Consider the following 11,706-nt stretch of genomic DNA (forward strand, 5'->3'; position numbering starts at 1 on the left):
TGGTACTGGGATGCACAGCCTAGGAGACTGATGGGCGCAGAAGTTCACTCTTCCACTTCGGGCCAGTTTAAAAGACTGTCCTACCTCAGTGTGGCCACAGAGACTCTTGTCTAAGGGAAGGCCAGGATGGCATCTGTTCAGTTTTAGGCCATAGGTCCTGTGTGTGACATGGACATGAGACGCGGTTTACAGTGGAGCATGTGAGGCAGATGCAGTTTCTTAAAGGGGGCAGCTGCGTTAACCACCCCAGCCAGCCTCATGCATTCTCTTTACCCAGTTAGATTCCCACGATCAGATTCATGATCTCATTCATTGTCAAGAATCTTGCCACTGATTCGCTTTAGCTCCTTCTAGCTTTAGTTAATCACATTAAACATAGAAATCAAGCCAAAATCTATACTGCTTTGCTTTACAATTTCTTCCCGGGGAGGGGGGCATGGGGGGAGGGAGAACTGCTGCTATGAGCTGAGGCTGTGGTTATAGATTAGTGGCAGACGCGATGTTTAATGTGTACAAGGAGGCCCTGGGTGCCAACCCCACCTCAAGATGTGTACCTTTAGAAATCGGCAAAGTGGTATTAGTGGCAAAGCAGGTCCAGGTGACAGTCACAGGTTGACAGAGGCACCAGTACAAGGTGTTGTCCCCTGTCCCCTTGGTTCGACTCCAAGCACAGCTACTGTGCAGTGACAGGCACAGCCCATGCTGGCGATGCAGTAGGGAGGCAAGGTGCTTCAGCTCTGAGGGACGAGGAAGGCGCACACCCAGCCCAGCTGGCCAGGCAAATCCTGCACGCACGTATCTGCTTCACTCACAGGACTTATATATTCAGATTTTCTTATTAAGTTGTTTTTGTAAAACAGTTGTGTCAGGGACCCAGGACGGAGAACAGATAACTTACCATTGTCACTGTTTGTTTTTTATTGTATACATCAGCAATGTTAAGTATATTTTGGAACTATCCCTGGACAGTTTTCATCCTGCAGAAACGAAACTCAATATCCATTAAACAAAGCCTTTCAGTTCTGCTGCCTCCCAGTTCCAGGCCCTGGCAACCACCCTGTGTTTCTCTATTTGGCTACTCTAGGAACCTCAAATAAATGGAAGGCTACATTGTTTAACTTTTTGTATCTGATTTATTTCATCAGGCAGAAGGTTTCTTCATGGTCCCTCCGTGTCCTAATGTATGTCTGAGTCCCTTCCTTTTTAATTAATTAATTTATTTATTTTGGTTTTTTGAGACAGGGTTTCTCTGTGTGGCCTTGACTATCCTGGTCTGGCTTTGTAGATCAGGCTGGCCTGGAACTCACAGCGATCCTCCTGCCCCTGCTAAGTGGAGCAATACTCCACTGTATACCCGTGCCACAGCTTATTTAGTCCCTCCTCTAGGGAGGCTCACTTATATTGCTTCTGCTTCTTGGCTGCTATGAATAATATCGCTATGACATGGTGTGAAAAACCTGTGCAAGTTCTTCATTTCAGTTCTTTTGAACATATCCAGAGCTGTGGAATTGTTGGACCCCATGGTGTCTTTTGAATTTTCAGAATGTGTATGTGTTTTTAATTAATTTACTTTGGGGGAGGGCATGTGAAATGTACGTGTAGGCCAGGACAGCTTGTGGGAGCCAGTCCTCTCCTTCCACCATGTGGATCCTGGGGAACCAAACTCAGGAAGTCAGGCTTGATGCAAGCATGTTTACCCATTGAACCACCCAGCTGGCCCATGTTTAATCCTAGGAGTCTCCTCTGTGCTCTGTTCTGTAACGGACACACCATTTAACATTCCCACCAGCAACAAACAGCAGCTATCTCTCTGTACCTTCACTCCTGAATTTTTTATGTTTGCAACTAATTCATATTAAAAAAAAAAAAAAAAAAAAACACTACTATACATGGTCCCTTCCTGAAGCTGGCCTACTTAAGAGCCTGCTGCCTATCAGCCTCTGGCAGGAGGTGTGTCCTTCATCTCCACCTGCAGGAAGTGATTCTAGGTGACCCAGGGGGGTCAAGAATGAGGCCTGCATAGTCCATGCCCCTAAGTGGAAGCACCTCATTTTTTCCTGCTCTCTAGGAGTAAAGCAGTCATCTAGTGCCGTAAGCAGACATTTGTTTATCCCTTCTCAAAGTATGTTTGTAGCAGTGGTAAAACAATACTGAAGGAAAAGAAAGTGTGCTATGTCCCTCCAGAATCTTGGTTTATGAGTATCCAGAATGTTCAGTCAGACTCACCTAAGGAGGAGAGCTGAGGGAAAGTACATCATTTCCGGCTGCTGCGTGTACATGTGAATTCTGACCAAATTCTGTCAACAATTGAGACAAAGGTAAAATTCTGCCTCTTTATTCCACTTCCTGGATTTTTTTTAAATGATGAAAATTTCTATTTGTCAAATTCCTATCACTGTGACCGAATTTTACAAAAAGCAGGCAGGCAGAGCGTGCTGGGAGGGAGAGCTTACTGTGGCATGGAATCTGAGCATAAGGCAGCTGCTCACATTGTGCCCCAGTCTCTGTCCCCTACAGAGAGGTGAATGCTGCCACTCAGCAAGCACCCTCCTTTTCCTGGGTTTTATTTAGCCTGGGACCACAACCCATAAATGCTGCTGTCCACGCTGAGCGTTCAGAGCTCAGTGAAACCTCCCTGGAAAGGCCTCACTGTGTGCACTGGTGCATCTCCTGGGAAATCCCAAATTCAGTCAGCCTGACACTGAAGGCTACATCTCACAGCCACCTAAGGAAAGCCTTACAACTTACAAATGACGCGGGGCTAGAAATTTCCTCGCTTTCTTTTTCATATAGATGAGAGGCAGCCAAAACCAGCGTGTTCTGTTCTACAGCGTCTGTCTTGCCAAAATGTGTTTTTCTTTCTATAATGAAAGAGAGCAAAGTTTTGGGAAACTATTTGAGAGAACAGGAAGTGTAGCAGCCCACTTAGGGAAGGCTGCTGAAGAAAGTGCGCTTTGGTTTGCCAGGTGGGGGTTTCTATCCCTCCTGAGATAATCTTAGAGAGAGGCAAACCACTTGAGATACACAGAAGAGCATCATAGGTGAACACGCTATCCACATGCCAAAACAGTCATGTCATATAAATCACCTACAGTTCTGGGAAGATGAGGTCACAAACACAGTACCATGCAGCCCTTCCTTGCTGGAGATTTTCGATACTGTATAATTTCACCGGAAAGAATCCTCAAGTCGTTTTATGTGACATAGGAGCCTCTTTACGGTGGTTAGAAATAAGAAGGGGACGGAGGGGAGAAGAAAGAGAAAGGAAACCGAGGGGGAGGAAAGACCACATATAATACAGACATGTGCAAGGTGTTTCGTCTCGGTTGCTTTACTCAGTCCTCATGATGTAGGATCTAATTTCCATTTTACGGAGGAGAAAACTAAGCTCCAAATGTTTAACATCCATGCAAGTTATACAGCTACTAAGTAGCTGGTCTGGTGCCCTCAGCTGCTTCTTTGTCACTGTGATGAAACACTGGCTGAAAGCAACTTGAGGACAAAATGTTTTATTTGGCATAAAGGTTTTTAGCCAGGGGTAGTGGCACATGCTTTTAATCCCAGCATTCCGGACGTAGAGGCAGGTGGATCTCTGTGAATTCGAGGCCAACCTGGTCTATAATGAGTCCAGGACAGCCAAGGATACACAGAGAGACCCTGTCTCGGAACCCCACCCCCCAAATGTTATACTCCCAGGAAGCCAAGGCTGGAAATCAAGGCAGGGACTTGAAGCAGAGATCATAGAAGGTGCCTCAGCCACTTTTCTTACAAAGGCCTGATCCATCTACCTAGAAATAGTTCTGCCCACAGTGGGTTGGGTCCTCATTCATTAATGAGCAATAGGAAAATGTCCCACAGACTTGTCCGCAGGCCAACCGGATGCAGGCAATTCCTTAATGGATGTCCCCTCTTCCCGGGTGTGTCAGGTTAACAGCTGACACCAACAATGTGGCATCTGAGATTCAAATCTCTGCCAGGTGGCAACAGGGAGCTTTCTTGCTGAGATGGTTAGAAAGTTCCCAGCCCAAGAAGAACATAGCTCTGCTCTTGGCTCATTTTTGTCACTTCTCTGAAAGAGAGGACAACAGTTCATATTTTTTGGACAAAAAAAAAAAAAAAAAAAAAAAAAAAGAAAAAAAAAGAAAAAAAAAAAAAAAAAAAAGAAAGAAAGAAAGAAAAGAAAGAGAAAAAGAAAAAGAAAAAGAAAAAAAAATGCCCTAAACCATGGAGGGTATACGGGCAGCAAACTCAAATGATATAATCTGTCTTTGACAGCCATCAGTATCAGCAGCTAAAAATTTAAATAGCAGATAGATTTTAATATTTGGTCTAGAAAAGCTCTTATAAGCCAGCAAATTCCCGAAGCACCCCAAAAAGTATGTCAGGCACCCACCCTTGGTCAAACATGACAACCCTTCACAGGAAGAAGTCTACTCTGTTACTTTCACCAGTTAAGTCTTCCCAGCTGCCAGAGAAATTGTCTCTGGAGTAGGCCCTGCCTTCAAAGAGAAGACTCTATGGTGTCCAGGCAGAACACACTGTTCTCTCATCCAAAATGATCAGAAGAAAAAAATGTCTTGTCCTCTGATGCTCAGCTGAGCTGATTTGGTTTAGGGGCAGGGGTAGATGACTCAGCTGGGCGAAAGAAGGGTTTCATATGTATAACCAGCATCTACTCTACCTTAATTTCTTTTCTTCTTCTTCTTCTTCCTCTTCTTCTTCTTCTTCCTCCTCCTCCTCCTCTTCCTCCTCTTCTTCTTCTTCTTCTTCTTCTTCTTCTTCTTCTTCTTCTTCTTCTTCTTCTTCTTTTTGAGACAGAATCTCAAGTAGCCCAAGGAGCCTCATCTTATCATGTGGCTGAGGATGACTTTGAGCTCCTGCATACATGGTTCCACCTCAAAGGATACCAGGGAATATCTAACCCATTACTGAAGGAACCTAATTCACATGCCATTCCAGATTTTTGATTTTTTTTCCAGAAAACAATGTGCTTCACTTTTAATCTAATACGACCTCACAGTCATTATTAACTTGCTACCAGGAAAAATTTTAATATCAAGAGAGAGGCGGGGGGGGGGGGGGGGAGGGGGAGAGAGAGAGAGAATCCTAAAACCAAATAACTCACTCTACTTGTGCTAGTTTTTCAAATGTCACCCTACACCTATATTTACGGTAAAATCTGGGCTGGTGTTTGCCGAATGTTCATTTCCCTCTAAAATCTAGTATGTGCAGCAGTGAAGTGCCCATACTTACCAAAGCCCACTATGTCTGACATCCCGGCCCCACCCCCACCCCAACTCCCAGGGTTTCTACACTGAGTACAAGTGCTGCCCCATTGTTTCAGAGCCCATGGCGTTGCCATACTGGATGGCGTTGCCATATTGCAGAGTTTACCAGCAAATTGGGAGAATGCCCTTGACTGTTTCCAGGCAAGAACCAGGTTCATCAGGTACCTTTACAGCTTGGGTGAATTCAGCCGACCTGCAAGTCTTTTTACATGAATGTTTCTTGTTCCATTAACTGTTATTTTAAAAGCTCAAAACAGCATGAAGTTCATTTATAAGACTGAACTGGTCTGTTAAATTAAATTTATAACCCGTATCAATCTGGTACTTACCAAAAGGATCTTTTTAGAAGTGTTGGTATTAGATTTGATTTTTGTACGAATGTTAGAAACTGGAGGTTTTTTTTTTTCAAAATTGAAAGGATTTACAAACATGCAAACATGTGCATAGCAATGCTTTTGTTAGTGATGTCCCCATGTGTGATTCTTTTGCGTAGCATGGCTTCCTCTTGTAACCATCTTAGCCTGTGTGCGTGAACCCTGGTGTTCACACAACAGTGAAATCCTAGCGGTGAGTTTTTAGGAAGTGTACCCTTGTTAGGTGGCACATGAGTGCGGTCTGGTAGAAGCTTCTGACTTCAACAGTGGAGCGATTACATGAATATACACTGCACCATCATGATATAGACACCATTTGGGCTCCCCAACCCCTTCTGCCCTCTCCTCCCTCCCTCACCCTCTCTCTGTCTTTTATGACCCTGGGGATGGAACTCAGGCCTAAAATGTGCTGGGGAAGTGCACTATTACTGAGCCATGAGTTAAAAACTTAGCAACTTTTTTTTTTTTTTTTTAAACCTAAACCTGTGTGAATGAGATGTCATTTCAGTAAACCAGGAACAATTAAACTCGGGAAAACAAAGCAGGGCAGCCTGGTCCTCCCCTGAAGAGCTCCCTTCCTCTGCATGCCTTAAGGCTAAGTCCTTTTGAATCATGAGTGTGAATCACTTTCATGGCTCTTGACCATAACTAAGATACCCTGAGCTTGCTTTCTGCCTCTAATAATAATTATGTCTCATATAATTATTATTGCCCTCCTCTCTCCTCAGTAGAGCAGTGACTGGACCGACTCCCCCAAAGGCCTACTCTCTCTTTCCTCTCAGCTACATTTCCTTGTTTTGCAGATTGGATCTGAGGCCCCTGCTCTCCAGGGACAGCCCCCGGCCTCTGGGAGTGGGGGCGGGGCTGACTCGGAGCCGGCTCGCCATGTCTTCTCCTTCTCCTGGTTGAATTCCCTGAGTGAATGATATTTATTCTCGCTGCTGCCCTCTGTCTGCCTGGCTGAGAAGCGCACAGGCAGCAGAGACCTGGGTGGAATTCGCCATGATGCATATGAAGGGGACCTCTGGACAGGATTTTTGAAGAAACAGACAGACAGACAGACAGACAAACCACTTTAATTCCATATGAATCATCTAACTTGTTGGGAAAATGAATATGTCCAGGACAAAATTGCAGAAAACACTGATTTGAAGAAACTTGATCTTCCTTTTTATTGTATGGGAATCATTCTGAAGGTTATACAGGTGTGGAACATATGTGCACATGAGCTGCCAGTGGCAAGTGTTGAAGTGGGCTCTGGGCTCTTATCTCTCATGGGTGTAGGCTTCTTGTTATTTCAGCGCAGTTGTGACTTCTGTTTTTCTCCTTAGAACTGCAGGCGGTTTGTGACAGTATGTTAGTTCTGAGTGGACTGATGTATCAAAATATGGACGTGAGATCGGCCCCTGAGCAAAGCGATGAAGGGCTCTACAAAGGCTCTTCTTTTCCATAAACGCCACTGGATGCGCAGCCAGAAGAATTTTTAAAATTTGGCCACACTTGCGTAGTCAAGAAGGCCAAAGGTCTAGGCCTTCTTTTCTTTTTCTTCTTTCTTTTTTTGAGACAGGATTTTTCTGTGTAGACCAGGCTAGTCTTGAACTCACAGCGATCCGCCTGCCTCTGCCTCTCGAGTGCTGGGATTAAAGGCGTGCGCCACAAGTCTGGCCTTCTTTTTTGACATTTTTCTAATCTTATTCACATATCTTATAATCTTATATTCATATATCAGGCATTTTAATTGAATCCTTTCCGGGAGGAATTGTCTACTTATGTGTCCCTCATAGCAGCAATTTGATACATACCCAATTCTTCCCCCTACTCCCTCCCTCCCTCCCTCCCTCTCTCTCTCTCTCTCTCTCTCTCTCCCTCTCTCCATATATATATATATGTATACATATCCATATATGTATGTATGTATGTATACCTGCCATGCCTTCCTCATATAAGTGTAACCTTACTTTAAACGAACCCTTAAATAAATGTTGTTTTTAAGAACTTTAGTCTTCTAGTGACTTATTCAGTGATTCATTGTATATATGTATACACACACACACACACACACACACACACATATTTGTTTTTTTGAGACTCGTGTTGTATTTTTAAGCTATTAGTCAAGCATATTTCAAGGGCCTCAAGAGGAGTTCCATCTTCATACGTTTAAACCAATTTTAAAGTGCTAATTATGGGACAAAAGATTTTAGAGCTGTAACTAAACTACTGAAGACAAATGTATTGCCCAGCTAATTAGATACGCGGTTTATTTTTAGAAGCAAACAACATCGTCCTAGAAGCTGCAGTTGTTAGGACTGGAAGAGAGAGAAACATGAAGGGTATCTGTGTAGTTGCTGAAGTCAGAGTGCTCTTTTTTAAGGAAAAAAAAAAATTCCCAAGGGCCCTTTCACAGCAAGTGTTTAGCTAAATGCAGTGTTTGTGTCATTAAGTTTCTCTTATCTAAGGCTAGTGAGATAGCACAGTGAGTAAAGACACTTGTCTCTGGGCCTGGAGAGCTGAGTTCAGTACCCAGGCCTCACGTGGTGGGAGGGAGCTGCCCTCCACACAGTCGCCGTGGTGCACAGGCCTCCCGACCTCCCAGCTAATTAGGCTCGAATGCTATTTCCCCTGTGACTGACCTTCAACACTAGGGACCTTTAGAGGTGAGAGGAACCGCTAAAATTACTTAACGCCGTCGCAGAAGAGAAGCTGAGGAACGGAGGAAAGCCAAGGCAACCACAGGCCAGTGTAAGCCACTTGACAACGGTCGGCATTTTTAGGAGAAAATAAAGTGTAGAAGGATTTGTGGGGGAAATAAGATCACAATAACCTTTGCAGATTTTATTAAAAATATAAATATTCAACGTTCTTTTACACAACCAAATTGACCAAGGATGGGAAAGATGTTTTATTATTGAAACATTTACAAGGAAAAAGTCGATTTGAAGAGCTTACACACCTCCTCAAGAACGAATTCCTTTCCTCTGTGACCCCCAACAAAAACAACAGGTGACTTCCATCTGCTTCTTTAAAAGGTTTCCTCCTTGGGTCCACATTTTTGTTTTTAAAGATATCACTATAAAGACACTTATGTGCACGTGGAAACTAAGCATGAGCAATACAAATAACGCTGTTTTGTCACTGCACAGAAATACACTTTGTGCATGCTAATGAAGGGGCATATAGGCTCTCTCCTGTACATCTCCTGCGCTTCAAGCTGTATAAAAATAAACAAACGATATCAGAGCTGCAGTATGGTACAGAATACTGTGTTTTTAATATTTTATTTATTTATTTTTTACTTTTGTGGTAAATGCAGAATCGGTTTGGCCGAACGCACCATTTCATTTCCCAATAATCTCCATCAGTTTCCTGTTGCTGTGAGCTTGCTGAGCTAACTGCTCTGCCCTGGCCATTTCCAAGACTTCCCGCAGAAGGTGGAAGGTAAGATCCAGAGAGATGGGCGGCTCCTCGGACCGCCTCGCCCTCTCCAGCGCCCCCTGGTGGCCACCGAGGGCGTCCCCGGCCCCGTGCTCCGCCGGCTCCGCGCGGCTGTCGGGCGAGCGCCGAGGCATCTGAAGCTGCTGCAGCAACACGCGGAAAAAGTTAGCGGCCGCCGGGTCTTGCGAGGGGCGGCTGCCGCGGCCCCCGGGGAGGGGCGTGGAGTTGGACGACAGCCGAGCAGCGGGGTTCCTGTTGAGGTTCCCCAGGCGGAGGAAGTATTCTTCACCCATGCGAATCAGGACCGGCTGAGGTTGCTGAGGCTGCACCGGCTGCAAGAAATTCAGGGGCTGCGGGGCCCGCGGGGCTCCGGGATCCGATCCCCTGCTCAGCAGGGCCCTGCAAGGCGGGCAGGGCGACAGAGCCACCAGCAGGATGCCCGCGGACACCAGCAGCCGCAGCCGCATGTTAGGGGCGCTCGCTGCAGAGCCGAGGTGGTGGTGGTGAGGGGGTCCCGGAGGAGAGAAGGCGAGGGAGAGAGGAAAGACTAGTCAGAGTTTAGCTCAGATGGAAGTTTAGCTTCCTATCTGACAGGCACCGACAAGACCTGCTTTGGGGCTTCGGTGGCGCTGTCCGCGGTGCTGAAGCTAGGTGCCTGCAGAGGCTCATCTGCTGGCCAGCAAGGGAAGTGACCCTTTGCAGATCTAGAGCCCCTGGCCCCACTTCCTAAGCACCTTCCAAACGCATCCCCCCCCCCCCACGGACTTCCCGGAGCCGGGAGAAGTGCCACAGGTTTAAGCAATCGCCCGCCCTGATCGCCCCCTTTCGGACAGCCTTTTCTTCCAAATTGAGAAACCACATCCTCCTCTCCATCTCTATCCCAGCCCTTGCTCCCTTTGCTTGGGGGTGGGGTGGGGGAGATCCGGGCGGACACCGGGACGCAGCAGGGGAGCCATGCTTTACAGGGACTGTGAGCAGTGAGTGGCAGGGCGGATAAACACGAGCAGCTGCCGTCTAACTTTGCTTTTTGCCACATCACCGCTGTCATCGGAATGTTAAAGCACAGTTGGCAAGACACACACACACACACACACACACACACACACACACGCACACGCACGCACTCCAGCACAGGGGCAGCTGCTGGCTCCCAGGCGCACCACAGCAGCTCAGGCAGGACGAAGTTGGTGGCCCCGTCTAGGCGCTGCCTACCTTCTCCTTGAGCAGGTGAGCCCGCACTCCTGCCTCTGCAGAGGGACCTCTCTCCCAGGGTGTCTCTTGGTGCTTTCTCCTCTCTCCCCTCTTTTCTCTTCTCCTTTTCTTTGCCTCTTCTCTTTCTCTTCACTCTCTCAACAACGTACTTGGGCTCTGAGTTTCTCCACACCAGAGCCTGGAGTGAGATTTTATAACGGTCGACCCTCTTCAGAAAGCACGCAGCAGCATTTGCCTAATAAGCTGACGCTCTCTTGACAGCTCGATTGCGTGCTGCCTCTGCTCCTGCATAAATCATAGGGCCCTGCCAAGGAGCGAGGGACAGAGTTCTGCTATTTCAACACTGAATCTCACATCCAATTATATCAACAGATATTTATCGCCTCCTTGGTGACGTCAGAGAACCCTAAAATGGAAGGGCTCCTTATGACTTGTCCATTGACAAAAATTCTTGAATGAGATTATCCAAGTGTGGAAAACATACTGACCTCTTACTACGATTGGCCAGGTACGGACCAGAAAGGGGACAGAGACTGGGAGGGGAGAGGAAAAAAAGAGGTGGGGAGAGAGGTCCATCAGTGCAGGGCTGCCAAGAAAGTAGCCACCATTAAGAGGGCGAATCTGAACTTCCCTGGTGCCTCGTTACACACCACCTAACTCTTCTGCCAGGCTGTCCTCTCAGGAAGCATCTCAGCATCTGAATTGCATCTTTATAATGGCCTGCCATCTTTCTTCCTTTCTGGAAAAGAAGGGAGAACAAGGGAGAAGTTGTCGCAGAGGCAATCAGATATTTTACCCACTTAGCCCTCCCAAAAACAGATACAGGAACTGTGGGTCTGAAGACGAGGCCAGTAAGTTGTTATTTCTTCTAAACCAGCTCAGTGTTTTTCTTAACAAGAAAAGAGCTATTTCAATGACGAAGGCCATAAGCAAAGATTCTGACAAAGACCTCAGGTTCAACTGAATCTCAGGCCTTGAGTGGTCCTCCTCTCAGAACCTAAAGTTAGTCAGGTCATTTCTATTCCCCCTAAGAAGACCACACTGAGCTGTGTTTATTAAACAATCTATTATGAGTCTACACTGCAAACCCAAGGAGGGAGGTATCCATCTTACTCATGTGCTGAAAAAAAAAATTAAGCTGCTTAAGAGCCTGAAAACATCAAGTTCTTAGTCTGTAAATGATAATCTTTCCTTTCCCCTCCACATACTATAGAACCATGACAGTGTGTATAACAAGGCATTCAAGTTCTTTATTGTGTTTTCTGTTCCTTCCTCCAAATTCAAATGTGCACCATGAATGTCATTAGTAACTGCTCCCTGACACTATGGCAGAATGGAATGCCGTGTCTGCAAGCCCACTCTCAATTTTTTGAATTAAATGGATATTTTATCTAAGT

General features: G+C 46.0%; 2 protein-coding genes across 3 annotated transcripts in view; one reads left to right on the forward strand and one right to left on the reverse strand.

Moving 5' to 3' along the window:
• The window catches only part of Trim55 (tripartite motif containing 55), a 43,869-nt gene extending 37,002 nt beyond the window's left edge, over positions 1–6,867 (forward strand). The window contains exon 11 of one of the 2 annotated variants that reach the window (XM_051139643.1): positions 6,466–6,608. In XM_051139643.1, the coding sequence (XP_050995600.1) occupies positions 6,466–6,476 (11 nt within the window). In that variant the 3' untranslated portion in view covers positions 6,477–6,608. Of the gene's footprint in view, positions 1–6,465 lie in introns of both variants that reach the window. The other variant, XM_051139642.1, reaches the window with a different exon arrangement.
• A 1,844-nt stretch (positions 6,868–8,711) lies between these two features.
• Crh (corticotropin releasing hormone) lies at positions 8,712–10,645 on the reverse strand. Its single transcript, XM_051139616.1, has 2 exons — positions 10,310–10,645; positions 8,712–9,578 (listed from the first exon to the last, which is right to left on the reverse strand). Exon 2 carries the CDS (start codon positions 9,562–9,564, stop codon positions 9,001–9,003), a length of 564 nt encoding a protein of 187 aa, XP_050995573.1. The 5' UTR covers positions 9,565–9,578; positions 10,310–10,645; the 3' UTR covers positions 8,712–9,000.
• Between the last annotated feature and the right edge of the window lie 1,061 nt (positions 10,646–11,706).

This window comes from Acomys russatus, chromosome 31 (assembly GCF_903995435.1).
Source record: "Acomys russatus chromosome 31, mAcoRus1.1, whole genome shotgun sequence".
Classification (NCBI taxonomy): domain Eukaryota; kingdom Metazoa; phylum Chordata; class Mammalia; order Rodentia; family Muridae; genus Acomys; species Acomys russatus.

What these genes read in the sequence shown, in the direction of transcription:
- Crh (XM_051139616.1), bottom strand. Translation starts at nt 9,564, where the DNA reads ATGCGGCTGCGGCTGCTGGTGTCCGCGGGCATCCTGCTGGTGGCTCTG.